Source organism: Aythya ferina, assembly GCF_964211825.1.
Source record: "Aythya ferina genome assembly, chromosome: 23".
NCBI classification, from domain to species: Eukaryota; Metazoa; Chordata; class Aves; order Anseriformes; family Anatidae; genus Aythya; species Aythya ferina.
This window is the reverse complement of record NC_140321.1, coordinates 3,704,162-3,732,075: the sequence shown is the minus strand read 5'-3', so window position 1 is coordinate 3,732,075 and position 27,914 is coordinate 3,704,162. Positions and strand designations below refer to the sequence as shown.

Genomic DNA, 27,914 nt, shown 5'->3' with positions numbered 1-27,914 from the left:
GGAGGAGAGCAGGGCAGAGACATGCACGTCCCCGGGGGGGCTGCCAGAGGGGACCTGAGCCACTGCTCGGTGACTGCGCTGAGGTCCAGGAGCAAAGCCCTGGAGACCCACCAAGGTGGAGCACAGGATTAAGTCCATCTCCTGCCTCTCTGCCCTCTCCTACCCAGGTTCTGCCTTGCATCCTCAGCGTCAAGACGAGCAACAACCTGGCTGGGACTTGGTGAGGGACTCGGGGGACTCCAATAACCCCAGTGGTTTAAAAACACAGCTGCATATAGCAAAGTCTGCAATCAGCCCTGGGCTCTCCATCCTCTCCAACGACCCAGAGGCTTTTGCCTCCCCTGAGCAGCATCCCAAGCCAAGGGGTTAACCCCATCAGCTGTCCCTAGGGGGTCCCTGTGTCCTGACACCTCAGTGACAAACACGAGGCAGAAATGGGACAGGCAGCATCTTGCCTGGGATGGATGCAGGCAGGACGGCCGTGCAACCCCTCTGGACTCCTCCTGCCACCCCGGCAGGTTGCGCTGCAGCCGTGGTGATGACAAAGCAACATCTTGGCTGTCCCATCCTACAGCTTCATCCTGGCAAGCAGGACAGGAGCTTCCGTAGGGTTTCCCACAGCTGCAGCGAGTTCGTGCACCCTCTGCGGGCAGGACCCTGCTCCCACGTCGTGCCGGGGGACCCACGCAGGGGGGGACATGGGGACGCTGTCGCGTTGGGCAGCTGGCTCCCGGCTCATCAGATGGCCGTGGACTGCTTGATGCTGTGGAAGCTGACACGGGTCGGGGAGGTGGGGATGGACATGGCACGAGCCACGCGGGCGCGGATGGAGTGCTTGTCCTGCCATCGGTGCCACCGCTTCCGCACCGCCGATCGCACCTGGAGGTGACACAGAGGGGACATTTAGGAACCAAAGGCCTGCAAACACTGAGCTATGGGCACTGTGAAGGGGTTATCTGTGCCCCCACTTGCAAAAAGCAGTGGAAATAGGGGGTGTTGTGCTATTTTTCCCTGTGGGAAAACTGAGGCACAGAAATGTCTCATCCTAACAAGTAGTAGGTGCAGGAAGCAAATCCTGTCTTTAAGTTAGGCTGTGTTGGAGGTCAGATCCCAAGAGCAGTTTAACCCCTTCCTCTGTCAAACCATGAAAGAGCAGGGTGGTCTTCCCCCCATGGCAAAGGTGAGCCCAGGGCACAGAGCCTGGTCCTGCTGGCACCCAGACATCCCATTCCCCCTCCTCTTTTCTGGTCTCACTACTCAGGTCCAGCATCAAACTGGGCTCCAAAGCTGTTCCGAGGCACCAGCTATCCTCATGGTTGCTGTGACAGGCCAGGAGGGATGTGAGTGACAGCTGGGGATGTTTATGGCTTCTCTGGTCTGCACTGGTGGCATTTCTTCAGCATCAATCCTGGCTGACAGCTGCCCAAGTGATTTGCATGGCAAATGAATATTGAAGAAATGCCTTTTCATCGACAGCAGCTGAGACAAACACCAAAATCCCCAGCCAGCCCAGCTGGGACTGAGGGATGGAGATCATTGAAGGACCATGAGCTGTATGGCACGAGGTGCTCCTGATCCACCAGAAAGCTCTGGCATAGTTTCTTTTCCTCCTACATCAACAATTCCTATGGTACATATATATGTATATTGTATATTAATACTGTTATTGTATTGCATTAGTGTGTTACTTAGCACAGCTGAGCCTGTTATGTCAGGATGCTGTCAGCTGCCTTTTATTCCTGAAAACAATTTTGAAAAAGAAAGGGGTCTGCATCATCTCTGGAGCTTTAAAATGCTTTTTATGTTGCCAGTCCCTGGGGATTTGCTGGTTGCCTTCCTACTCAGCTGCTGTATCACAGCCAGCAAAGGTGTGAGAGCATTTAGGAGGAGGAGGAATGGATCAGTCCCAGGATCAGCCCTTGCTCTCACCTCCTTTGCTTGCTGGTGTGTTTTGGGTCAGAACCTGAGAGGTGTCATGGGTGTGTACACAGGGATGGGGGCTCTGGACCCTTCTGATCCATCAAATTGCACAGATGCACCCCCAGAACATTTATTCTCAGGGGTGGATTTTCCTCCTCCGAATAGGAGGAAACAATGGGAAACTAATATTTTTCTGAGATACGGTCCATTTGGGCTGAGACTTCTCCCCAAAAGCCTTGCCTTTCTTGCTGCATGTGAAAGAAGCAACAAAATTTCTCGGTTTCTCACATTTTTGGAGGCTGAGCATCCCTACTAAACCCAGTCCAGTGACCAAACAAGCCACAATGAATATGAAGCCTGTGGGGAATAATTTTTAAAGGCTGGGGACAGTTGTCCACACTGCCAAGCCCTGGAAGCTGTCAGCTGTGTTTGATTTGGATAGGGCACTCATGGGCTATTCTCACCAAAAAAAAAAAAAAAAAAAAAAAAAAAAGAGCTGGAACCATATATTCAATTTCCTATGAAAAACAACTCCCATTTCATGCCGGATCCCACTGGCAGGATAAAAAACAGAGCCAGGCAACAACCAGTTTCCCATCTAGGTACAACCTGTGCTTGTGCCTGTAGCTGCAGGTACTGGCCTGACTCTGCAAACACCTTCAGTTGGGGACCTGGGTGCCTGTGCAGGGGCAGAGCCTCAGGCTGAGCCTACATCCTCTCATAAGGATGGGCACAAACACCCCAAGCACCCCCAGTGCTCACCTCGCTGTTCAGGAAGCAGTAGAAGACGGAGACAAAGAAACCCTGGAAGGAGACAAACGTTAGAGTCACAGCAGAGCTACCCCGAGGCTGAGTGGCTTTGGAGCAACCCCGAGGTTTGGGGAGGTCAGTGTTTCTGATGGAGCAGGGTGAGACATAAGTCACACCTTGTGCTCCTCCACAGCCCTTGGTGGGAGCCTGGGATGGGGGCCAAAGCTGAGGACCTTACCTGGAAGGACTCCAGGAAGGAGTTGAAGTAGATGAAGACAATCCTGGAGATCTCATCCTCCCCTGGGTTGACGAAGAACAGCATGTAGGTGATTCCCAGCAAGGGCAGCAGCACCAGCGTGGCTTTGACAGCTTTTCTGGGGGAGAAACCACCAAGCTGAGCCACCAGCACATGGCCCTGGGCACGGGGACTGGCCCCAGCCTGCTCCCAGCACCAGCATCACTGGGACTGGTGGGTCTAGGTCTGGACCAACCAGTGGCAAGGGGAGGAGAGAGGAGAGTTGGGCTGTTTCCTAATGTAATCCCCAAATTATTGGGCTGGTTTGCGCAGCAGGCACCTTCTTTGGTTTCTCCATCCCGGATGGGTGGTGGATAGCAGGTGGATAAATGAGACCCGACCTTCAGCTGCTGTGACATGACTGCCTGGCTGATCTAGGGCTCGGTTAAAAGGGAATTAAGGAGGGTAAGATAATTCAAACCTATCAAGACGGGTTTATGAAAAACTTATCTCAGCTAATTAATTTGATATCTTTTCTTGATGAGATTACAAGTGCTGTTTGTGAAAAGTGATTGTGCTGATGCAAGAGAGCACAGGAAGGGTAGGGGCTCAGTATCTCATTCATTTTGATTAGGGAATGACAACAGTGCCAAGCTGACATTTTTTTTTTTCTTTCTTAAAAATTCTGTTAACAGACAGATTCCAACAGCAGCTTAATGCACAAAATGTCATCCCTGATGGGTCTGGGTAGGCTGGGACCTACAGCAGAGCCCCAGCCACCGATGCAAACTGGCAGATGGCACAGAAGAGCTGGCAATAACTGAGGACAGAGGGGGCTTCAGCTGGCAAACTGGAGTATAACAAAAAAAGAAACAGGAATTTGAGATTAAAAATAAAGGACATAACCTGCTCTGATATAGCTTTCCCAGGGCAACAGTCACAGCAGTGGAGTATCCATCTGCTTTTACCAAAAGCCATCGTATAACGTGAGCAGGAGCCCTCCAGGCTCTGGTTTAAGCAGGACTGCACAGTTTATACCCACTCAAGCTGTCCAAGTTCTCCTGTCCCACAAAATGTTTCTGGGAAATGGAGATGTTCCTCTGCCCCAGGGTGAAAAATCTTCCCTGCCAAAAGCAGGAAAATGCTGGAAAAAAAATTCTCTCAGAATTGCTGCCTGAGGCAAACCAGCCTATTTCAATAGTCTTCAACTTTGTTCACCCCAGAGCTCAATACTCTGCGACAAGGAAAGCTGGCATCTTCTAGTGACAGCATGTGAATTTTTTCCATTTTTAGCTGAAAAAAGCCACCCTCGACTCCAAACCTACTTCTCTGAACTCAGTGAGATTCACTGATCCCTGCTCAGAAAACAATCTGGTGAAGCACGGTCAAAGTCCAAGGTTTCTTCTCCTCTTCCAGGTGCTCCAGAGCTTCTCTGACCGCGTGCCTCCAAGCTGCCTGTGACATGTTCTGCAGCAGGGAATGGTTAAATCTTCCTGCTGTGTGCTGCCTTCTTGCAGCTCCATGAGCAGATTTTGGGGTGGCCTCAATTCATTGCTCCTTCATCACCCTTTGCTTCGTGGCAATGCAATTCTCACTTCCATGCCAGGATTTGCAGCCCTGACCCCAACAAGCTGATTGGGTCCCCCCAGAAGATGCTTTTGCAAAGGGGCTCAGCTCCCTCCAAAGGCTGATCCAGCTGTCCTCCACCAGGATTCTCAAATGGCAATGGCCATGTGTCTTCAGAAAGCATCTGAGGAGACATTACATGTCTCCATAGTCCCTTGCTGCATGGCTACTGGGGCTGTTCCTGTCCCCCCTCAGTCCTGCCAATACGGTTTCTAGTTCTTCTTTCTGCTTAGTTGCCTTCTCTCCCTCCATGCTCTTACCTGTACTGGATTGTCTCTGATGTGGTTGAGGCTCGGAGCTTCGTCATGAGAATCCGGACGATGTTGAACAGAAAGATGAAGTTGATCTGGAAGGAAGAGGGAAGCTGGTTAGTGTCGGCTCCCCCTGTTCTCTTCTATTTCCACAGCAGAGGAAACGAGCTGTGCCAGGGGAACTGGGAACATCTCTTGAGCCTGAACCAAGCCTGGGCAGCTAAAAAAGCAAGCAGCAGTTGGTATGGTACACGTGGACCTGCTTCTCACTATGACCTGCACTGCCTTCCTTGCACAGGGGCAGGACATCTGCATTTAACATGTTTAAAGCATGTTTCCAATAAGATTTAGGAGTTTACTCATAGGAGCAGGGGCAGAAGGGCACTCCAGAAGATGGGTGAGGGAAGGGTGGGAGAAAAAGGAAAGTGGGGACGAAGAAGATAAGGCTAACAAAAAGATTTGGGGAGGCTGGCTGCCATCACAGCAGGGAGCAGATCTCCTGGCTGCTGATCCACTAATGAGAGCAGGGCTGGCAGAGCTGGGGGCTGAGCGCAATTGGCACAGATTACAGGTGGCCCAGCTACCTGACGGGCTGGGAAATGAGAAGCAGTCTTGATTATTCAGGGACGTGGAGGGGAGGCTGCTTGGTGTCGGTGATTAATGGCCTCTCAGGTTTTCTCAGCATTGGGCAGGGAGGGAAAAAAAAAAAAAAAAAAGCTGTGCTTGGTTCTGGACCTGTTAGTCAAATGCCTTGCACTGTTGCTTGTGACCTGCCAGCCCTGCTCCTTTTTGTCCCTTCCAGGAAAAGGGAAGCCCGAGGGGGTTATATGACCTCTGGTTCAAGCATTGCTGCTCAGCCAGCAGCAAATCGATGTAGATCAAGGCATGAGGATGAGGTCTCCAGGCAGCTCCTGATGCTTGGCAAAGCATCAACGTGCACCCAAACAGTGCCTGGGCAGAGACTCACTGATGCCTGTGGAATTTTGCTGATGGGAGCATCCCTGTTAGAGCAAGGTCTCCAGACTACCCTCCTAGCCTATCCTAAGTCATCAGGATCTACACACATGGATTCTCATCTTGGGCTAGGTGTCCAAATTTGCTCAAGGTCCAGTTCAGGTGGGAGGACCCAATATTTGCAAACAAGGTCACTTTGCTCTTACCAGAAGCACCAGGATCATGGGACCTTGGTAGATGTAATCAGTGTAAACTCCTGCTCGCTTCCCAAACCAGCACCTGCAAGGCAAGGACAGGCAGTGTTGGGGACATGTGGTGTTAGGGACAAGAGGTGTTAGGGACAAGCCTGCAGCATGAGCGACCTGGATTTACTCTTGCCCTTACATTATGTCTGTAGGTCGCTGTCCATAGGGTGAAGGCACAAAGACTTAAGTTGCTATAGCAGTGAGTAGCTGCTATAGAATAGCTTCTCTGAGACCCCTCATGTATGGGGTCTTTATGGGTACTCATTATTTTGGGGCATGGAAGGACAATATGACACGCATACAGGACTAGGGTGGCTCTGTCCCCAGCAGACCCCACAGGAGCTCATGCAGGTATCAGTGTCCTGAGAGTTGGGTTCTTTTAAATTGGTGCTTCTCCTGTGTCTAACAGGGCTGCTGAAGCCAGGGGGCAAAACCAGCAGTGCAAAACAAGGCGAGCTGCCACTCATCTGTGCGGGCTCCTTTCAGCTCCACCATCCCCGTGATGAACTCATCAGGTTCCTGTTAAGTCCTCCATTAACAAGTCTCTGTGAAAATGGCTCAGGTGGTGGTAGTTTATGTCTCTACTGGTAGATTAAATCCCAGCTCCATTTAGCAAACACTTTGTAGGAGCTCTGTCTTAATCTAGCCTTTTGCCCCTTTAAAAATCTCATTTGCAGTTTGAAGGAAAAAATGCAGCAGCAGGCAGGGCTCGTGTCACAAAGAGCCTAGAGGTGGGATAAAAGAAAGAATGGAAGAATATCATTTTTCCTCCCACCCTTTCCGTGTACCCTGCCTCCTATGAGCCCTTGCAGGTGGGATCCGTGCCCGCTTGGTGCACAGCTCCTGGCATGACCGACAGGCAGGGAATTGGGGTAGAGGGCAGGTAGGTAGCAGTGATGCTCACTTCTCGTTGTCGTAGTATTGCTTCCCGATGGCCCAGGCGACGATGATGGGAAAAGGAATACCTGCGGATGAACACACACATGGGCCTCAGGGGTGCGATATCACAACCAGGCTATGCTATAATGGTGATTTTCTTGCAGAGGGCGAGCTGATACAGGCACGCAACTCCCATCCTCCTGCTCCTGGAAGCCTTTTCGCAGCTATTTAGGTGGAAGAGGAGCAGGAGCAGAGGATGGGGGTGGGCACCACCCGCTGGGCGAAGGGGAAGTGCTGGTACTTACACCAGCCGATGCAGATGAACATCCACTTGCGGAGCTTGTCGGTGGAGTAGGTGAGCACAATAGCCGTGTGCAGGTAGCAGCCCTCGCCAAACATCCAGAAGAAGTTGGTGACGTGGAAGTAATTGTAGGCGGCAGTGACCAGGCGGCACCAGACCTGCCAAGGGGGTTAGGAGGTGACACAGGGTGAAGAGCAGAGCTACTTCAGAGACAATAAACTGGTCACCTCCCATGGAGCATTGTTGTTCCCACCAGGGCCATGCCCCAAACAGACCATGACAATTTCTTCCATGCTGCCACAGTAAAAGGCAAGAATATGGGTGTGTTACAGTGGGGAGACCGAGGCACACAACAACACAGACCCCAGCACAGCAATTGAACCTGGCTTTCTCATAGACTTTCATTGTCCTCCAGCCACCAAGCAACCCCATCTGACATCCCAAGCTGCTTTTCTTGGCCTTGTCTCTGGGATCCTTGAGCTCCCCACATACCCCAGTGCTGGGCTGCACCTACCACGTTGCTCTCGTGCACCTCTGGGTTCATCGTGAACTGCACCACAAACCATGTGGCGTTGCGTAGGATGAAGGCTGTGATCAGGTTCCAGTGGATGATGTTCCTCAGGCACCGAATGCTCCTGCAGACAGGGGGAGAAAGCACCATCAGAATATGGTGAGGGTCTGGGGACTGACCCCGTTTGGGCTGCAGGGGAGAACAGGGCCATATGTGGCACTGAAGATAGGCATGATCTCTCCAGAGGAGAGAGGAATAGCCTTGGGGGGGGGGGGGGGGGAGGTACATGGCAAAACAAAGGGGTTCCAGGTCCATCCCAATCCCGAGGGCTGTGGGGTGACCTCTCTGGGCTCATGCCCCTGCCAGGAGCAGGGCAGCAGGTCAGGTCTCTCACCGCAGGCGCATGAAGAGGACGAAGGCCACAAGGAGGGCCCCAAGGGAGACGCAGTGCCCCAGGTAGTTGATGATGACAGCGACGTGATAGTGCAGCTTGCTTTTCTTCTGGGGAGGGGGAAAGGAGACAGGAAAGGGGTCAGCAGAAACCCCAGCACCCCACAACCCTCCTTCCTCCACCATATCACCTCCCAGAGCTGCTCTGCAGACGTGGGGACCCCTTTCAGAAGCCCACTGGAGCCCACCTAGTACAGGATGGAGGAGAAGAGGCTGGAAGGCACCAGGGTTGGTCAGATGGGGCTAATTTGGACCAGAAATGCACAAACCTGGCCACGCAATGGGCTCAGGCATTTCACATCCTACCCACACTGGGGCAGCTCAGGATTGCTGCTCCTATAGCAGCCCTGCTCAGCACTGGGGCATCCCTGAGCCATCATCTGGGGAAATCCTGCTGTAATTCATCTGAGCTCTCCGGCAACATGACATCTGATGTCTCAGTTCATTCCCCTTAGCCCTAGGGGCAGCTGAGAGGCTGGGCTGAATGTGGGCAAAGGGAGCAAGGGATCACAGGAAGGCATGAGTGATAATTAAATTAATTGATTGCTCCTGCTGTTAGGCACTCATCCAACCTGTGAATTAGCAATTAACTGAGTGAGAAAACCGTTCCTGGCAAGAGATATCAGCATCCCAAATACCAGAGGTGCTTATCAGCTGCAAATGAACAGCCTGTATCTCTTCTCCTCTTCTCTGAGGGGTGCCTTGACCTACTCAGGGGCTTGTAATTCATGGTACCCATTTTTCATCCCTCTCAGTTTCCTAAATATCTCCTTTATTACATTGCCAGCAGGGAGGGATGAGGTTTGTGCTGTGTTCTTGTACTGGGAAGGAGCTGGAGAAGCAGAGGAGGGAAATGGGGCTGGAGGACATGCCAATCTGCACCGAGCAGCCCAGGACGAGGACACCCCACACTGCAAACCCTCTTGGCTTAACATGAAAGGAACCAGGAATGGTAAAATTTTCCCTAGGGAATGAAAATGCACACCAAGGACAGGGTCATATATGCTGCATGCAAACTTGTACACTTGGCTGCTGGTGTACAGCCAGCTCCACAAATCCCTTGGGCCATTCCTGACCTGGGTGCTGGTGCCCTTCAAAATTCCAACATCCATCCCTCACCCTCCTGTCCAGAGCATAAGGGACCACCAAGCTCCTACCTCCTCACTGAGGATCTCCTGGCACTGGGAGTAGTTAACCCGTGCGGCCCAGCTCCCGTTAGCGAGGCACTCCCTGTAGCCATTGTCTGAAAGAGAGGGTGCACAGAGGGGGGTAACAGCACCTGGAGATGGGCACAAACCCCAAAATGTGATAGATGTGACCTGATTGTCATCACTAATGTAGGGTCTCTGTTATCAAGCCTGTGGTGTCTTTTCCTTTGAAGCCAGCTCAGATGCTGCCTCAGTTGAGACCAGAGGATCAAACTCCCCAGCTGCTACCACTGCTCTATAAAGCTTTACAGAGAGGAAAGCAAAGAGGTGTTTTTTTTTTTTTTTCTTTTTTTTTTTTTTTCTCCTAGAAAGTAGCAAGGCCTGGGGAAGTGCTTTCAAGAAGATCTGTCCCTTGGGATGATTCCCCAAGCCTTCCAAAGCACTTGTGGTCTGAAAATATGGTGCATTAAGATCTGAAAGCCCATCCTGGTGTTTCCAGACCTGGAAAGAATTGCTTTTGGAAAAGCTTCTTTTTACTCCCTATGCAACCTGGAAATCAGAGGCAGTTACAACAAAATGGGAACATTTCAGTCCCACTCAAGGGCTTTGGGTCTGCACCAGCACTGTCCCTCAGTGCTGGGATACCCCGATGCCTTCCACCACTGAGATGCAGCAGGAGCAGCACAAAACCAACTCCTCCGTTTGTTCCAGCAATCACCGACCGTCCAGCGAGTGCTGCTGCAGAGGCAGCATGAAGTTTGCTCTCCCCTCCCTGTGTTAGGAGCTTTCTTCCCCTCCCAGCAAGGATGGCAAGAGGAGGCAAGGCTAATTGGGAAGGCACAGCTCTGATGGCCCCAGAGCTGCCTCCAATTAACATCAGCACCAGGGCGATGTTGGGCTTCTGCTATTAAAAGGAGAGACCACGAGCCTCATCAGGGCGATATGATGGGACAGGGATGGCTCTTAGGCAGGCATAAGTGCAGATTAATGCAAGGAGACTCCTGCAGCTGCATGAACAGTGCTGCCAAGCAGGAGCCGTATGCGTGTGATCTTCTGCAGCGGTGAAAGGGTGTGGGACAGAAAATGTGATGTTTTCTGCATGAAGCAAGATGTTTCTTTCACCAGAAGTAGTATCTGGGTGGACAGAAACTCATCTGCTTGCTAGGAATGGCTCTGGGGGCTTTCCAAGTGCCTTCACTTCATCCCCTGTTCCCAGCACGTCGTTGGCAGTGACAGCTCAGTCACCCATGCTGGGAGATGAGTTGCAAGGTCCTCGTGTCCTTGCTCAGCTGGGGGCTGTAGACCTGTGTTGCACCTCCAATAGCAGGGCAGGCTTCCTCTTCACTCCCTGTCCCCAAGATGGGGACATCAGCCCTCTTCTCCTTCATGAGTGCATGCCCAGGAGCATCTCCTTATACAATCTTGCTCTCCGAAATTTGAGATGAAGGATTCTTCCCTTTTTGGCTGACACATACCACAGATCACCTCAACAGCCTCTGCACCCAGGGACATTTTGTCACTTGTGTATCCGTGTCTCTACCCCCCATCCCTTACCCACCCTGTCCCCACCAGTGCTGCCCAGCTTACTTGTGGTGTTGTACCGCACACCGTAGAAATATTCGGGGCAAGGACGAGCCACCACCTGTCCCACTGCGCTCCGGGGCCAGCATGTGCCGATCAGGTCTACGGAGGCGTTGCACTGGGGCCCTGGTGGGGAGAAGGGTTGAAGGTTAGTGGAGGTCTCCAGGCCACTGAGGACCATCTCCAGGCCATTGAAGGTTTCAGGGTTTGCCCAGGGAACTGGGGCTTTGGTCCCAGTTGAGCTGATGGGTTGCTGCAAGCTCAGCTCTGAGGGAAGCTTCAAGGCAGACGCCAAATGCTGTCTGTGCTGAGGCTCCCCAGGGACTGACTGATCCATCTTTTCCGTATCTATTGCCTGGGTCCTGCCTAAGCATCCAAGTTAAGCCTGGTTCTGCACAAGGCTGCTGTTCTGACTCAGATTTCCACCTGAGGTCCCCTGCTCCGATCCTCCAGCCCTTCTCCTTTCTTCAGCCATGACTTAGGCATCTGGCCCTGCTACAGCCATATTTTTACTGTCCCTGTGATAACTCCATCCTGGTGCTGGTGGGACACTCTTCAGAGCTCCTTCAAGCCTCTCACATCTCCTGGCTCCAACATCTCCTTCCTGCCCATCCCTGCTGGTCTATTCCTGCCTTTCCCAAGAAGAAAGCTCCAAGTCTGCCGCTGCTATTTCAGATTTCAAGCAGGACTTGTGTGCTTTTCCCAGCTACACAAGTGTGTTAATGTAGACATTAGGTAGGCCAGATTGCAGGCTTTTTTATGTATAATTTGTGTATATTTAGAACAACATGTACTGTAGCTAAATATGTCCTAGCTACATCTCAAAGTGAGGTAGGAGGCACAACGGCTGTGATATCAATACAATGCGATCCCTAGCAGGCAGCAGATGGATGATAGGCAGCAGGCCCAGGAAGGGGCAGAGTTCAGTGCAAACCGCTCCTGGGTAATGGAGATGTTTGTGCTGCCAGCACAGAGCCAGACATTGCCATTTCCAAAGGCAAACTCCCTCCAATTTGCAGCTCCTCGGGTGTGAGAACAAAGCGTTTCCTCTCCACTAGGACTCGACACAGAGCAGGTCGCTATTTGGAAGCCTTTCCCAAGACATCTTACGGGTAGAGCTGCCTAAAAAACCAGCAGAACAGAAAAGCGAAGCATTACTTTATTAGCATGATGAAAGTTCTTGGGGTGGGGAAGTGTAGTATTTTTTTCATTGCTTATCTGAAAAATTGATACCGTTGTTTCTTGGGACACTCTTAGAGCAAATTCTCAGTGTGAAGAAAAGGAAGGTTTGGTTCAGATCTCTTTACAAGAGAAAGAAACTTCCAAGTGTGTGATCTGGGGAAACATCCGAGTGTGCAGAACATTATCTTCTGCCTTCCATAGCTTGTAGGGAGAAATTAATTTTAACAGTGACCTTTGCTTTTAGCTTTCCTAATGTGTATGGTTGCTGTAGCAACCTTTAAGTTAACTGTTCTAAGCCAGTATTTCTTGGGAAAAAAGGTGCATTTAATCACGCATGTAGGGTGCATGTCCGTGCTCATCTGCATCTATTAGCAACTGTTGAGCTCCTTAGGTGTTCTGACCCAAACTTGACAGAGAAATAGGGGGGTCATAGGAAATGAAGTCCCTGCTTAAAATTTTATAATACTCATTCAGATAAAGAACTGGTGATTGCTTCTACTAAGGACAAAGTTAAAGTGTGAGTGCCCACTTCCCCCTCCCCATTAGCCACTTGGGAATCCACCCGTATACCTGTAGTAGGAAATACTCATTTGGAGTAACCCGGTATGGGAAAATGGGGTTTGCACAATGCTAATGGCAAAAAGTCTCCCTGTGACCTCCTGGGGGCTGAGCACAACCCCCATTTTATTCCAGTCTCCCTTGCCTCAGTTTCTCTTCTTGCCTCGCAGAGGTTGTGCTGGGGCACAAATGCAGGCTGCTCATGGGGGATAAGCAGCAAGACTCAGCAATTAAAAGTCAGCAGAGCCAGAGGCTCGCAGCAGCACTCTTCCAATTAGTAAAGCAAAACCACTGCAATACCATTAGTAACCAAAACCATAAGTTTGTGGAAATGATGTGATGAGGCAAAAAGGCATTGTGCTGTTATAGTTCTGCTCAAGATTGGCTATACCTCTATATTTCTCCAAAGCACTTGATTTAATACTGCTTGGCACTCCCATCAGAGCACTGCAACCACCTGCCAGGTGACAAAGACAGCAGATGGGTCTCACATCCCACCACGGTGGGGATGCGGGGTGGACAGAGCCAGCAGAACGTGGATCAGCATCATGAGGACCTTATCCCCTCTGTGTACCACAGATCAAGGTTACGGCATGGGGTGGGATTTGGGCTTGGGGCTGCAGTGGTGTGAGGCTGCGGAAAGCTCCTGGAACCGCACCTGATGCAGAGCAGGCTTTGCCCCAGTGCTGCTGGAAATGGCATTTGCAGGTCCATCCAGACAGTTTTGAATCTAGTTTATATTATATGTATTATAATTATATATAATATATAATAATATAGCTATAATGTTTCACCCACTTTCTGAATCATAGAAATATTGTGTTGTCCAGCATGTAGGGAGGAAAGTCTCTTGTTGGGGAAGGGTTAAAGTAAACCAGTGAAAGAGAAGAGTGCCGGGAGGGCTGTGATGTCCCCTTTGCCCATCACGACTGTCTGCTCCAGCTGCTCCCCAGAGGCATGCAGCTCCCAGCATTTAGAGCTCTGTTTAGCATGGAAATGCTATGTATCAGTGCTAAATGCTTTCAGATCTGCTTCGTGGCCCATCCTATTTGCAGAGGGATTATTCTCCCAGGTTCTGCAGACACCTGCTCCAGGTTTCTCAGTACTGTTGGCGGTGCAGCCACAGTTTTGGTCTTTGCAGCAAGAAAGGTCAGGGACTTTCCTACGTGCACACAAATCCCCCAGACTTTGCTCCCTCCTACACAGAAAAGCAGCATCCATATCAGGTCCTGCTTTGAGACAGGGAACGTGGCACAGGGGAAGTCATCCAAATCCCTTTTCACCCTATTTCCCTCAGGCTTTTGCAGCTTTGGAACAAAGCAAAGCATTTCCTTTCTCCTGAAAATAAAAATGCCTGTCCAGGGACTTACCCTGAGACAGCTGTAACATAACTGCATCAGGATAACTACAGCAGATTCCCTTCTGTTTCTGTAAAAGAGTCTTCCCCAGCCTTCCTCCGCAACTCAAACTCCTGAGATGACTCCAGGCTAAAGCCACACAGACATACAAAGCCTGGCAGGGCAAAGTGCCCTGGCCCCAGCTGATCCACCAGAAGATTTGGAACAAAATTAAAGAGGACAGAGCAAGCCTGTCCTGTGCCAGCACCACCAGACGCGTGGCTGCAGTGCCCTCAAGCTGGTACCAGGAGGCCTGGGACATGATTGCACCACCAAACCCTTACTAGAATGGCATGAAGAGGGCTAAAGCAAAAGTTGTGCTGATGCAGCAGTGTCAATAAACACAGCCCCAGCTCACACCCCAGCAAAGCTTTGCAGCCACGCAGCGTCACAGTTTGTTTCTGCATTCCCATTCCAGCTGCTTGGAGGAAAAGCCTTTCTGCCTCCGCACAAAGCAAAAGGGGCAAGGAGACACAACAGAAAACTGAATCATAGACTCACTCCATGCTGAGAGTGATACAGTTATTCATCTCAGGTGTCCCAGGTGGCTGAGTAAGAGCTGAGATGCGTTAGCTCATATCTCTACCCGTCTGGAGATCTTACTCAACCACAATCATCTCTGCCCACCCTGACGGCCTCAGTGACCACTTCTCAAGTGGGCTGACATCCTCTGCTTTGGCAATCACTTCTGAGGGCCTTTATTTAATAATCAGGGCTTAACCTCCATGTCTAACCAAAATACACTCACTGCAGGCAGCACCTGGAGGGCAGACCCACACTGTGAAAAAAATGTATGCCCCAGACAGCTCTACCATGCTGGTAGAGCAGAAGGAGCCACTCTGTATCTTATTACCCCTACATAAAGGCTTTGGTGGGGATGCTCTTATTTAAAGGCTCTGATGTGCTCAGGAGGGGTAGGTGCTGAATGTTTGTGAGGAACACTTGGAGGCACCGAGGGGCAATTTACATCAATATGGGGCTGAAATTGGGGTTCTGGAGCTATTTGCTTTCCCTCTGAGTTGAGGATGGATACCCAGCATGTCTGGGAACACTGTGGTTGTCTCAAAATACCCCAGTTGTTGCTCACACCCTACATCCAGCACTGCTTTAGTCAGTGTTGGATGTTTCTATTTATTTCTGTAAGAGCCCAGACCTTAGAAAAATCTCCAGCAATCTTCCCAAGCATTCAAGTTTCATGATCCTCAAAGAAAAATAATTACACAGGCTAATTAAGCGTTATGATAGCGAAGTGTCTTCATAATGAATTTTCAGCTTGTTGCTATTCACCATTGTTGGTTGCCCCCTGAGGTCTTTGCTGCTGTTCTGGAGAAGGATAAACAGGAGGCACCACGCCTAGCTTCTGCCATCGATAGGATGCATCTGTGCGGTGCTGTCAGCTGAGACTGACCCACATCAAGCTTATGTGAATCATATATATGTATTGTGTATATAATGTGGTGGATTGTGGTCATATATTTGTACAGAATATGCAATGTAGTGGGTTGATTTGGGGCAGATCTTGTTTTGATCCGCCCCATGGTGTGATTGGGGTTGTGTCATAGCCAAGGGCAGCAGCCAGTGGTTTATTCCCTGGTCTCGCCTGGGCTTTGCTGGTGGGTGAGCAAAGAATTGCAATCCCTTGCTGATAGAGGTTTCCTCTCTGATTTGGCTAAAATGGAATGGAGCAGCTGGCAAGGATTTTACTGCATTCAGTCCAAAGTGCAGTTTAACTGGTGTAGCTGCCGCTGAGACGTGCCAGCGTGCTGCTTCCTACCAGAAAACCTCAAATCATCACTGTCTTCCCTCTTCCACTACAACAAAACCTATGAATAAAAGCAAGTTTCTATTGACATCCCTGTTTCCCAGATGATGGAGCAGAATGGCTTTATCAATACCAGCATACACTTTAACCACCCTGATTTTTTTCATGTAGGTGAGTTCAAAATTTTCAGCTCCCGAGCCTATCACTGCAATCCCTTGGTGCTAAGCCCCTGCCAGGACTCCCTGCTGCCTCTTTAGCCCTTTTATTAGTATTTCTGCATCAGTGGGAGAGATGCCAACGAGGCTGAAGGGAAGAGAGGCAGTGATGTTGTTAATTTGACCTTTATGAATTTAAATTCCAGTCTCTTCCCTGGAGGAGTCAGAGAGTGAATGAAAGAGCCGCGGCTCGGGCAGGGACGGCTGTCGTGGTGTCAGTGGTGTGGGGCTGGAGCGGGTGGGAAGGCTCCTGGTCAAAATGTCACCTGCTGCAAAACATGTCTCCAGACCTGTCCAGAAAAGCACATGTGAAGGAAATGCTCGCATTGCTTGCTGCTCTCCCATGCCCCTCAGCCACCAGTTTTTGCTGCATCTGGACCAGCTCAATTTGCTTTATTTAAATGCTTCTTTCTGCCCTTGAAAAAGGCTCATTTAAAAAAAAAACAAACATTTTTATTCATTTCTGCCTTTGGTGTCATTTTCCTTTGCTTTAGTTGAACATTCACTGGCCCAAAGCACTTCTTTCCTGGGAAGAAATCAGCTGTGCTCCATGCTCACTCCTGGGCACACACATGAGATTGAGGATAACAATTTATTGTGATAACAATTTATTGTGATAACAATTTAACGGCTTAAAGTGGTAAATCATGCAGCCGGGAGCAGCCAGAGCTATTAGCAATTGGGTGCCAGCTCCTTGGGCTGATCCAAGCTTGAATGTTATGAAAAGCAAAATAACCCTGGGAGCACCCGCTCTGCTCGAGTGCTTTCTGCTGGGCTGCTTTGGAAAAGCCTTATCTATTAATTAGGAAGAGGCTTTCCCATCTGCTCGGGTTCTTAATTCCTTTCCCCGGAAAAGACCCTGGTGGGAAACTGTCCTGTGACCACAGCGGGATGCTTCATCCCCACGGGTGAAATGACCTCGTCCCTCTGTGAGCCATTTTGTGGCAGGGCAAAGGGAGAAACAGCTGTGCACAGGCCTTGGGGAGTCAAAATCTTCAGGAAGACAGTTTGCTGTTTGCAGTGATCTGGAGGCATGAAGCCCTTGGGATCAGCACCTTTCCACCCTGGACAAGGGATGTTGATCCTCATTATTTCTTTCTGATTAATTAAGCCTAACCTGGGAATTTTTTGGCTTCCAGACATTTGGAGGTGTGAGCTGACTTGTTTTTTTTCTAATACACCTTGTTGATCTCAGGTCCAGCCTGATATAATTTCTGCCTGGAGGAGTAAACAGAAAAGCAGCCTCAGTGACGGAGCAGCTAACCTACGTGCACAGCTGCCAACCAGCCAGATTCAGGCCCACCAAGAGGTATTTTCAGTCAGGTTGAGCCACCACATCTGTGCAGGGCTCTGGATGAGGCTGAATGCCAAGGGACACCACCCTGTGCTGTGGACAGGGTGCTTAGAGCATGATGGACATGAAGCTGGTGAGCATCACTCGGACCTGTCTGCACCACCCCGCTGGGAGCAGAGACCTTTTCAGCTCGATGCGCATGCTTTGGAGAGTGCCAGCGCCCAGCAATAGCACTGCACAGCTGTGCATCCTCATTAAAAAGTGTGAAATTAAGTAATGAAGAGACTGGCAATGGGAGAAGGGGGGAGAGACCAGGCTGGGCTTTTTTTTTTTTTTTTGGAGGAGCAACGCCGTGGCGTGGCCCCTCTCTGCATCCAGCTGATGCCCCACCGCTCCACGTGCCTGAGGATCCGTGGGCTCGTGTTGTTAGCACGTGCCATTTCCCGAGGGTTACGCAGACATTAACAAATTAAGTCTCGCGGCCTTGCTGCAATTCTCATTAGCATCATCCTAACAAGTCTCCATGTTAAATAGCCTCGAAACAAAGTTGCCAGTTTTGTAAATATCTCCCCCTCAGAATTGCTGCCTAAATCAGGCAGGGCTTTAAATGGGCCCCAAGGATGAGGGCTGACGCTGAGCTCCACTTACCAAACAACAGACGTAAGCCAATTAGTGTCAGCTCCTGCTCAAAGCCCCCTCCCCGAGCTGGGAGCAACTCTCGCGTGCACCATTCCCATCCCAAATCGATCGAGTTACCCAGGCATGACAGGTCAGATAGTGGAGATTTTGCAAATCTGCAGCCTGGCTTGTTGTGTTCTTCATCCCAGAGTGACGGGGGCTGAGGCGCACTCACTCCTGCACGGCTTTGCACTGGCAAATCCCAACTGAACAAAACCCAGTGCTTGCAAAAAGCAGCACGCGCTGCTTGAAAATGCTCCCCACTCCCTGCTCTCTGCCCCAGGCTCAGGTGGTGACAGCAGCAGATGATGAGGGCCGTGAGGTGGGCATGAGGAGGCTCTGGGGGTGCTGCCACCCTAGCTTGTGCCATGGGCCAGATCCTGCATCATGGGAAGATTTGGAGGTGCTTGGCTGCTGCACCCCACGATGCCATGGATCAGAGTCAGACACAGGTTGTACCAGGGGGGAGAGTAACAAGAAGAAAAATACAAAATTTATCACAGCTTAATGTGGCCAAGGACACGCTCCTTGCTGAGCAGAGTAATGAAACCTTCAGGGAGCAAAGTCCCTGAGTTATGACCGGGCTTCCCACCTGCACAGCACCCAGGACAGAGACACGAAGGCATTTCCATTTCCACCTCCAGCCTTTCTTTACCCTCAGCTTTCTACCTCCATGTCTCAGGCTGGGGATTCTCCTCAGCACCATGCCTTGGGCTCTGCCAATGGGCCAGGCACAGAATCAGCTGATGTTAAGCTGGAATTGCTTAAAAACAACTTTTTAATCTGCTGCTAATGGGAGCGGTGTGGCAGGGTGCCACCCATCAGACTTTTGTCACCCTAACAGCAAGGGATGCTCTGCTGAGCAGGGACTGGGGCAAGCAGGGCAATTGCTCGGTGCATGCTTTGTCTTCTTTCAACTGTGGGAAAATGAACTCTGTAGCAACCCTGAGCCAGGGAGGGCTTCTCTCCTGGTCCCTGGGAGCTCCTCTCCTCTCCCTCAGCCACTGTTCCTCTCCCTAAATCTGTCAGTAACCCAGTGAGGTGTGGACGTAGGGGACAAAGGTCCCCAGTTGGTACCAAGGACCACTTTGGCTCCTGGTGTCCTTGGACATGCAGAGAAGGGGCAGCATTGGAGCAGGCACAGGGCAGGTGTCTCTTTGCCTACCTCCCCCCCCCAACTCAGCCCCACGCACATTTACTTTCTCTATTTTTAGCTCTCCTGAGCTCTGCATCTTCCACCTGCCTCAACTGACACCCTGGAAAGGTGCTGATGCAGCATTCACCACAGGGCTGCAATGCAGCCTCAGCACATCCCCACCCCCTGAAAAGGAGCTGGATGAGCCCAGAGACCCCCCCCCCTCACCCCCTCCTCCCACTACCTCTGCCCCAGGTGCTCTGAGCAAGGCAAGGGCAGGCTGGGGACGCAGGACACTCACCTGTGTGGTTGGTGGCGGGCGGTAGGCTCTCACAGTACTGCTCTTGGATGGAGGCTGCCACTGGGCTATCCCAGAGGAGAAATGCCTGCGTGGGGAGAAATCAGATGGTAGCAGGGTTATACACACAATATGCAGCTCCCCCGTGCCTTCTTGGATGTGGCAGCAAGTTGGTCAGATCTGAGCTTGCCTATGTCTTCATGGATGTCACCCCAAAATCTGCACGGTGGATGTGCACCAGTCTGTGGGACTGGTTTCCCAGCCTGGGGCTGGGGGACTATTGTTCTCTGCTCTGTTTCCCACCCATTATTCATCTTCTGCCCCAAATATCCTCCCCAGCGACTCACGCTGCAGCCCTGCACAGCCCCCGCCAGGCCTCAGAGCTTCTGCTATTTAGCATTTTAACCAACATTTTTAGTTTTAGCATCTTTGCATCCTGAGAGCAGGCAGGGGAAACATGATGAGCCTGACACTGTGCTCAGATTTGCAATACCTTATTAAAATCACAGTCTTGTAAGCTGTCAGTGGGAAGATGCTAATATGCATCCTTAAGGAGACCTGATCCAGTCAATCAGGTCTGGATGAAGTTTTCTTTTAGCAGAAAGGCTTGTCTACAAGCACTGCCATTCCTGCTGTATTGGCAAGCATTGACCAGAAACTATCCCATCAGCAAGAGCTTCTCCAGAACTGCTCCCGAGCAGCTCTGCAGCTCCTCTGGAAGTGAAAACCATTTACTCCATCTGCCTGGGGAGCTGTTTTGAAAAAGCTGCTCCTGAGTGATGGTTTCCAGTACCAATTGCAATGAGCCCTTTGGTCTTGTGTGGCAGGAACACCCTAGAGACTCTGCCAGCAGTGGCTGGATGCAGTGGCAGGCACGGTGGATGACCTGGAGACAGCCACATGGACTGCAGGTTGCTGCTCCTTTGGCTTTTGCAGGAGCTTGGGGAAACTGAAGTTGAGGAAAGGGATTGCAAGGGCAAGGCACAGCTGCCTGCTTCCTGCTCCACCTGAGAGGGGTGACCCGGGCTGATCCCTCTGCTCAGGGGATGGACACCAACAGTGGACGAGGCTGAACCCAGAGCCTTCTTCCTCCATGCCTGATCTCCCTTCCCGAGTGCCGTTTACCTACAAAACCACCCTGCACATGAAGGACACAGTCCTTCCCATACCCTTGAGCCATACAAACACTGGCTCCTCTTGCTGGCACACCCAGAGATCTCCTGCACCCTACCAAAGCATTAGTGGAATTTATTCAGACGGGGAGACAAGCTTCAGCACCCACTTGCTCTTTTTCCAAACAACTATTTACTGCCTTAGGAAGCTGGTTTTGACAGCAAGAGAGATGTCAGGCAGACACACAAGCGGAGCTGAGAATAGCTTCCTTGTTATGACTGCTCCAGATGGCAGAGGGGATCCGGCAGCAGATCCCTGCCCCAAGCACTGTAAGGGGATCTGAGCACATTCAGTGATGCTCTGGGATCAGTGGGAATGAAGCATAGCCCAGAGATGAGAGTGCTCGAATTCCAGAGGTGACAAAACCAGGGTGCAATGGGGCCGGATCCCCTCTGCTCAGTGTCAGCTAGATCTGGTGGCTCTTTGCACAGGCAGCTGCGGTTAAAGGTTTCTTCCCCAAAGCGCTTGGGATGGTTTGCGTACCTGAACAGGTCTGCAAGTGTTAATTGGACGTTTTTGTGCTAATCACAGCCTACTCCAGCCTGGCAGTGCCTGTTCTCCTTGCAGACACAGGGAGAGGTCTTGGCACCGGGCTTCAGCATGGACTGAGCTACTGCTGGAGGGGGTGAGGATGGAGAGAGGGAGTGCAGGGTCTGGGCAGGCTTTGTAAGTGAGCTAAAACTGCAAAATCAAAAAAAAAAAAAAATCCCCAAAATAAAATGAAACAATCAGTTTTTGTTTTTAAACCAAACTCTGAATGTTGTCTCACGGCAATGTGGCCAAAGCTCACACCAGAGCCTTTTTACCTGCTCCCGTCAGCTGTGAAGCTGGAGGGGATAAGGTAGTGACTCCAGGTGGATTTGCATGAACCAAAAGCATTCTGCCCCTTAGCCTCATGGCCAGGCTCTCTTGTGTGTTTTGTCCCCCGCAGGTTGCTTTAACCCCTCCGCAGGCTTTGCAGAAGGAATAGGTCAAAGCTCTGTCCTTGCACAGCTCTGCCTGCCAAAGCATCCCTGCTGTAAGCTGCCACATGGCACCCAGCAGGTCCCAGCCTGGCTCAGATGGAGCCGTGCATGCTCCAGCGTCTCTTTCCCTCTGCCCTCCCTGTCCTGTTTTGACACAGGCTGCTGAAAACCATGCTCTGCAGCGAGGAAAGCCTCTGTGACCTCTCCTAGGCTGCCAAAATCCCAGAGAGCTTCAGCTGAGCGTTCAGCTCTGCAGGCTAAAACAAGCAGTCTGCTTTTGCAGAAGCAACCACTTTGCACAGAGGTCCTGCTCAGCCAGGGCATTCTCCCACAAGGATGATGCTCTGCCAGGAGCTGCATGGCCCCGTGCTGGCAGCAGCTTCTCCTCCATCTGGAGCCACCCATGGCTCCACCGCTGTTGTCTCAGCAGCCACCCATCTCCCTCCCAGGCTCTGCTAACGTCTCCATTTCACATGTGGAGGCATCTCGGCAGATGCTGAGGACACTTGATTAAGACTGGAGCTTGCAGAGCATGACTGGGACACCGCAACATGCTACTGCTCCAGCATTTGCTGTATGCTGTACACAGCAAGCACCAGCTGTGGTCAGTGTCCCACCCCCATCAAGCTTGAGCCAGAAGGGAAACAGAGGCACACAGGGCATCTTACTCAGGCTTTGCTGCACCACATAGGGTGGGATGTACCCATCCCATACCACCAGCCATGCCCTGAGCTGCTTGATTTTTTTTTTTTTGGAGCTGTTCCAGTTCATCAGCACAAGGATGCTCAGGATCTCACTGCTGATCTGGGTGTGAGCAGCAAACTCGCACGCACACACACGCACATGTGTGTGCACAGAGCATCCGTCTCTCTGACCTGCCACTGACCTAGCAGCAAAATTCAATTAACAACAATTAGGAATTAATGTTCCCCTGCAGTGTTTTCTCTCTCCAAAGCAATCCACAGATATTAATTAATGAATTAACATCTGAGTCAAACGGCACCCTCCCATCCCATGTTACCCAGAGACAGGCTTGTCCTCCCCCCCTTGAGATCTCATTGCCTCAAACAAGATCGGATCTGCATGGCAGGAAGGGCTGACAGCTCCAAGCAGCGAGAGAGATGGCTCGTGGCCTAATTAGCAAGCCAAGATGGGGCTTGGATTTTCCGTGGCCAACAGGGCTGTAATTGGAGAGCAGAGTGATTAGCAAGACGTGAGCAAGTGGCTTTGCTCAGAGTCAGAGCGGTCAGTGGGACTGATGGATGCTGACAGCATCTGAGACCCCCTCCAGGTGGGTTGTGGGGGGGTCTTTTGTGAGCAGCAGAAAGCAGCCCCAGTGGTTCAGTCACTGCAGCAAATCCCTCAGGCTGAAGGCATCTGGAAGGGGGTTTCACGTCCTCCTGCGTGTACCATGCAGGGACAGGACCTGGGCTAGAAGGATTTATCTCTGGAGACACTTTTTATGGCCTCTGCTCCTGCTCAGAGGCACTTAAAACCTGGTTTCCAGCAGCTCTGCCCTGCTGGCTCCTTCACCCAAGGACACATGCCCATGGTTTCTCTCCACAACATGGGTGCAACACCAGCCACCCTGCTGTGTCCTTTCTGCAGGGACCTTTCACACCTCTTGGTCCATTCCTCCAGCCCAGCTGGGCTTGCTGGCACCCAGTAACACCATTCCACACTTGCCCAAAAGTAAGCGTGGAAGAAAGTCCCTCCTGGGACACTCAGGACATACAAGCTGGGGAAAGGCTGAGCAGTCTCTGTCCTGGACCTGCCTTGAGGACCAATCCTGCTCTTGGACATGAGCCTGCAGGAAAAGGCACCAGACTGGGGGTGCTGAATGCAGTGAGCATGGCAGGAGCTGGACGCCAAGCTCGGATTGCAGAACAACACCAGCAGGTGTGCAGGGAGGGCACAGGGCAGCCCAACTCACTGACACCACAACTGCAAGCTGGAGGTGGCCTTTGCAAAGCTTCACCCAAAGAGCTGCCCTTCGTCTGCACGTGGAGGAGGCCACCGTGCCTCCAGCCTGCCCTGTCCCCTGTTTTCACACCTTTGTCCTCAGCTACTTGACTTCAGCTTCTTACCACCTCACCTTAAGGGCTTTCATCCCTTGGAAAAGTCCTAAGCCACAAATGATAACCCCAGGGAGCTCCTGGCCCATGAAAACCCCCTGTATGACCCCATGCCTTGACAGTCACTTGCTTTGCCATACCCCGATTTACGGTTTCTTCGAGCCCCTGCTTTTTGAACTGCTGTTCCTTCTCTTGCTTTTGTGCAAATCCACAACGAGAGCCCTGCGAGCATCGAGGCAAAGCAGCAGATCAAGGCTCAAAGTAAGAACCTGGAGGGATGTACTATAGCTAATGTTACCCGAGGTGGGGGGGGGAGACAGGGAGCAGACGGTGATAATGCTTCCATCTGGCATTAAAATCTGGGAACATATGAATTTAGCCATGTTAGAGGGCCAGCCTCTGACAGAGGCTTTGGTGTGAACATTTATTCTGTTTGGAGTCTCTCTCTGAGCATGCTGGATGCGGAACCTAACAAAAGAATATCAATCAGGGCTAAATGAGTGCCTGTAAAACCTGATTTATGGGCAATTAAAGGTTTTCCTGGATTACACTCCAGTCTCTCGCTGCACATAAATAATTCTGACTTCATTTATCTATCAAAAGGGACACAGGTTTTTGGGGACAGGTGAAAAAAGAATAATGTAATTTGGGTGCTGAAAGCTAAAGACACAAGCAAGTTGGGGAAGGAGATGCTGTAAATCAAAGCAGCTCCTATGGCTTCTGGGTTGGCCAGAGCAAAGGCTGCTAGAGAAGACGTGGAGTGATGGGCACATCCACAGGACTGCTTTTCTGAGGCGTTTGTATTAAATTCTTCTGCAGGATTTAATTATGGGTCCTCTGCAGACTTTAATTATGGGACCTTTGTGCATTCAGATATTTTCACTTCGGGGGGTGGAGATTTGTTGTCCCCAGCTGCCTCCCACAACCCAGATCTTACCTGCCCCGTGACTCTCCCTCACCCATCATCTTTTGAGGGTCATGCCCTGGGCTGAACATCTGCCATTCAATTCACCTATAATTTTCCTTCAGTTTATCTGCGTTCGCCTCTGGGGAAACCCTGAGCACAGCAAAGCATCAGCTGCATTTGCCATTGCGTTTTCAGGCTGAGCTGTGCAGGATTTCAGGGTGGAATGGGGACTGTTGTCTGCAAAAGGCCAACACCCTTTGCCCACTGCTGTCTGAATGGAGGCAATTTCTTCTCCGTGGGTGACTCATTGACAACCCAGGGTATTGCTAGGAAAAATACAGTTGAGGAAAAAAAAAATACAACAGATGGGCCTCTGGGCATGTTCTCCCATCTTCAGAAAGAGCCAACCGCTCCTGAGCAACTACTCTCAAGCATGGGAGAAAGGCATTTTGGGTTGTTTACTTGGGGACATCCACTAAAGATTTGTGCTTGGCTTTGGGTCTGGATATCCTTCTCCAACCCCAACTGTTAAAAACACAGATGTAACCTCTCCAAGTGCTGCAGCCTCGGACCTCAGCTTGAACTGGTTGCTCCCAACTAACTTCTGAGCCAGCTCTGTGTGGGATTTCTGGAGAGCAGGGCTGTATTTCAGGGCAGGATCGAGCCTTCTGTGCAGGCTATTCTGATTGCATTTCTATATATTCATCCTATGGCGAGAGAGCAGCTATTCTGGGAACAAGCTGTGCCATTTCCATTCACTTTTTCATTGAAGATGTGAAATCACGGGGGTGAGCTCATACACACTGCATCTACTCCAGCTTTTAAGGAATGCAAAGACTGGAGGAGATCCCCAGTGTCTGTGTCTCCGTGTCCTACAAAGCAGCAAAGGGGTGGGGAGCTGGTTTTGGGGCTTATTGCTGCTGGAGTGGATCAAGGAAGAAGGGACACCATCCCCCACTGTCAGACCTTGGCTCTGTAAGACATTTCTACAGTATTATTAGCCCTCAAAATGTCATCAGTTCCTGACATCACTGCATGCGAACTTGTTCTTTTCAACCACGTGTTTAGTTTGTTTAAATGATGTGCAGGATGCCAGAGAGCAATATCCCAGAGTTAGCTGCCTGCCTCCTTGTCTGTCTGTCTGACCCTCTCAAGGGATGTCTGCTCTGCATGGCAAGGTGGCCAAACCAATGTTGAACTAGAGCTGATGCACAGGGAACACCTTAGCTGTGCCAGCCCAAGGATCTGCAGGATGCAAAGCCTGCCCAAGCAGGAGAGACCTGTCCCTTGGCTCTGTTGGAGCCAAGCTGCTGCAGGTCTCTGTGCTTGCAGGCTGCAGGGATGGGCTTGCTCGAGGCTGAAGTTTTTCTGTTTCTTTTAGCTAATGCTGTCCCCAAAAGAGGCTTGGCCTTGCCCACAGCTTGGGTTGCGCCGCCAGACTCTGGGGACAGTCCCAACACCACTGGGAAAATCATGGAGCCAGGGCATTGCATTCTTTGAGAGTGTAGGATAATGCTAGAAAAGGATCTAAATACTCACTGTACATATTTTTAAGACAAAATAGATGGGTGGGTTGTGAAGGAGTGTTTTGCAGCTTGGGTACTCTGCTCAGGGCTGGCTGGGGGAAACTCCTCTTTGCCTGGGCTGCTTTTTGTGACCCTCTTTCTGGCCCCAGCCCCAGCGCTGGGTAGTTTCTATCTCAAACTCTTGAAGGGTTTTGAGGACTCAGCCCCCATCCTCACAGGAAGACCACCCTTGGGGAACAGGTGGAAGCAGCTAAGGAAGCCCCCAAACCTGGTGGGGTCTAGCAGAGCATGGGAGCTGTGTCTCAGTACCTTTGCACTGTTTTTCTGACTACTTTTTGCTCCCACGGTAGCTACAGGGATCTGTCATTCTCTCTTGGCTGTCCTTATCCTGGATCCCAACCCTATTGCAGCAGAGTGGTGGCTTTGCCCACGGTGTCCCTACGTACCAGCCAAGGGGCACCTGGGTAGGGGAAAGAGCTCCTGCTCTATCTCACCTTCATTGCTTACATTGGAGCCGAGCAAAACCTGAGCTAGTGAATACAACCCTCCCTCCCCCCCAGAAACAAAACAAAACAAAAAACCAAAGCTCTTATAAAACAGGACGGGGCTGTGCAGTTAAAAGTCAAAGAAGCTTTAAAAGGCAGCACCAACTTGGCAGGGCAGTCACTGGGTGCTCATCAGCTCTTCTCACCCAGGTGAGAACTTTTTATCCAAAGGTGTAGCTAAATTTGGGTGGTAAGAAACCAGCCTGCATGTACGAACCACAAAGGTGCTAACGGTGAGGGCTGACCCTCTGTGTTTTCCGTCCTTTTAATTCTGCAGTCACAACTGGGCCACTGAGACAGCATTTTGCAGAGAGCCAGGCAAATTTATTTATTTTTTAACACTCTCAACACAGAGATTTAATCAAAAACTTGGTCATTTTGTTTAACTGCCCACCTAGGTCTGTTACAATAATGCTCAGGAAACATCTTCCTCGCCTCATTCCCTGGGGTCTGGGATCTGAACATGCTTTGGGCTGGGAGCATTTGCTTTCTTGATGAGCCCTCAGGGAGGAAAAATATTGCTTCTGAAAAAGCATTTACATTTTGTGCAGAGCTGCAAAATTAGCAGTGCCTCCAGTTCCACCGTGAGCAATTCAGAGAGGAAAGTCTTGAGCTTTGCGGGTGGGGGAAGAAAAAGGAGAGGTTTCTTTAGGAAATCAGTCAAAGGCGGGGGAATAATTCAGCTTTACATTTGTGCTGTCCCCTTCCATCACACCCCCCAGAGTAGGCTGCTGGGAGGGGGCAGCTAAGGGCTACTGGTGGCAGCTGGTTTCACTGGGAGGTGTGAGGTGGGGAGCTGCTGGGAAAGCCGGGCTGCTCTCGAGGGGACCTGGTGGTGAGTCCCTGGCTCTAGCCCCCTCCCCGCTAGTTTTTGGGCGCTGTGAGCTCTTGCCAAGCCCCCATGCTCAGGTGGAGGAGCCTTCCCGGGGGCTCTTTGTGTCTCCTTTGACTTTTCCCTTCCTGGAAAGAAAGGGAAAAGTCGTCGCGGAGACACCGAGCGGGGCAGGGTGCCGAGGGGAGGGAGGCAGGAGGGTCCCCGTGGGAGCAGAGGGCTGGCGAGCACCTTACCTGTAGGAGGAAGAGGAGGAGGAGGAGGGCAGGACGCAGGCTGGGCACCATCCTTAACTCTCTCTGCGCCCAGCTCCCCGGGGCATGGCCGGCAGCACTCCCCGCTTCTGCTGGGCTCCTTCTGCCGTCGGGGCTGCAAAATCCTCGGGGCTTCGTACCGGGGCCGCACGGAGGTGGGTAGGTGCCTTCACTCCCCCCGCTTCGCTCAGAGACCCTCTCCTGCCTTTATAACCTCCCTGGAAGCCGCCCCTCCGGCTGCCCACCCTGCAGCTCGCCTGCCGATGG

General features: G+C 51.2%; 1 protein-coding gene and 1 long non-coding RNA gene across 5 annotated transcripts; one reads left to right on the top strand and one right to left on the bottom strand.

Annotated features, from left to right (window-relative positions):
- Window positions 1-600: 600 nt before the first annotated feature.
- On the bottom strand, window positions 601-27,914 carry LOC311422715 (corticotropin-releasing factor receptor 1). Of its 4 annotated transcripts, none has more exons than XM_084496054.1 (13): window positions 27,630-27,914; window positions 19,374-19,458; window positions 10,858-10,977; window positions 9,280-9,365; window positions 8,067-8,173; window positions 7,676-7,796; window positions 7,166-7,319; window positions 6,886-6,946; window positions 5,943-6,015; window positions 4,792-4,877; window positions 2,909-3,044; window positions 2,683-2,724; window positions 601-879 (listed from the first exon to the last, which is right to left on the bottom strand). In XM_084496054.1, the coding sequence occupies exons 1-13, from the start codon at window positions 27,678-27,680 to the stop codon at window positions 739-741; spliced, it is 1,263 nt and encodes a 420-aa protein (XP_084352180.1). In that variant the 5' UTR covers window positions 27,681-27,914; the 3' UTR covers window positions 601-738. The 4 variants fall into 4 exon arrangements, with proteins under 4 accessions (XP_084352180.1, XP_084352181.1, XP_084352183.1 ...); XM_084496055.1 differs by having other exon boundaries at window positions 8,067-8,170; XM_084496056.1 differs by lacking the exon at window positions 601-879 and adding an exon at window positions 1,149-2,168.
- LOC311422716 lies at window positions 8,806-9,970 on the top strand. Its single transcript, XR_014685491.1, has 2 exons — window positions 8,806-9,074; window positions 9,639-9,970. It is a non-coding gene; the product is annotated as an uncharacterized lncRNA (long non-coding RNA).

Excerpts from the sequence above, each read along its gene's own strand:
- LOC311422715 (XM_084496054.1), bottom strand. The coding sequence starts at position 27,680 with ATGGTGCCCAGCCTGCGTCCTGCCCTCCTCCTCCTCCTCTTCCTCCTA. Across the intron at positions 6,947-7,165 it reads GTTCATCTGCATCGGCTGGT|GTATTCCTTTTCCCATCATC; the intron begins GTAAGTACCAGC and ends GTTCATCCGCAG. Across the intron at positions 3,045-4,791 it reads TCAGAGACAATCCAGTACAG|AAAAGCTGTCAAAGCCACGC; the intron begins GTAAGAGCATGG and ends TTTCTCCCCCAG.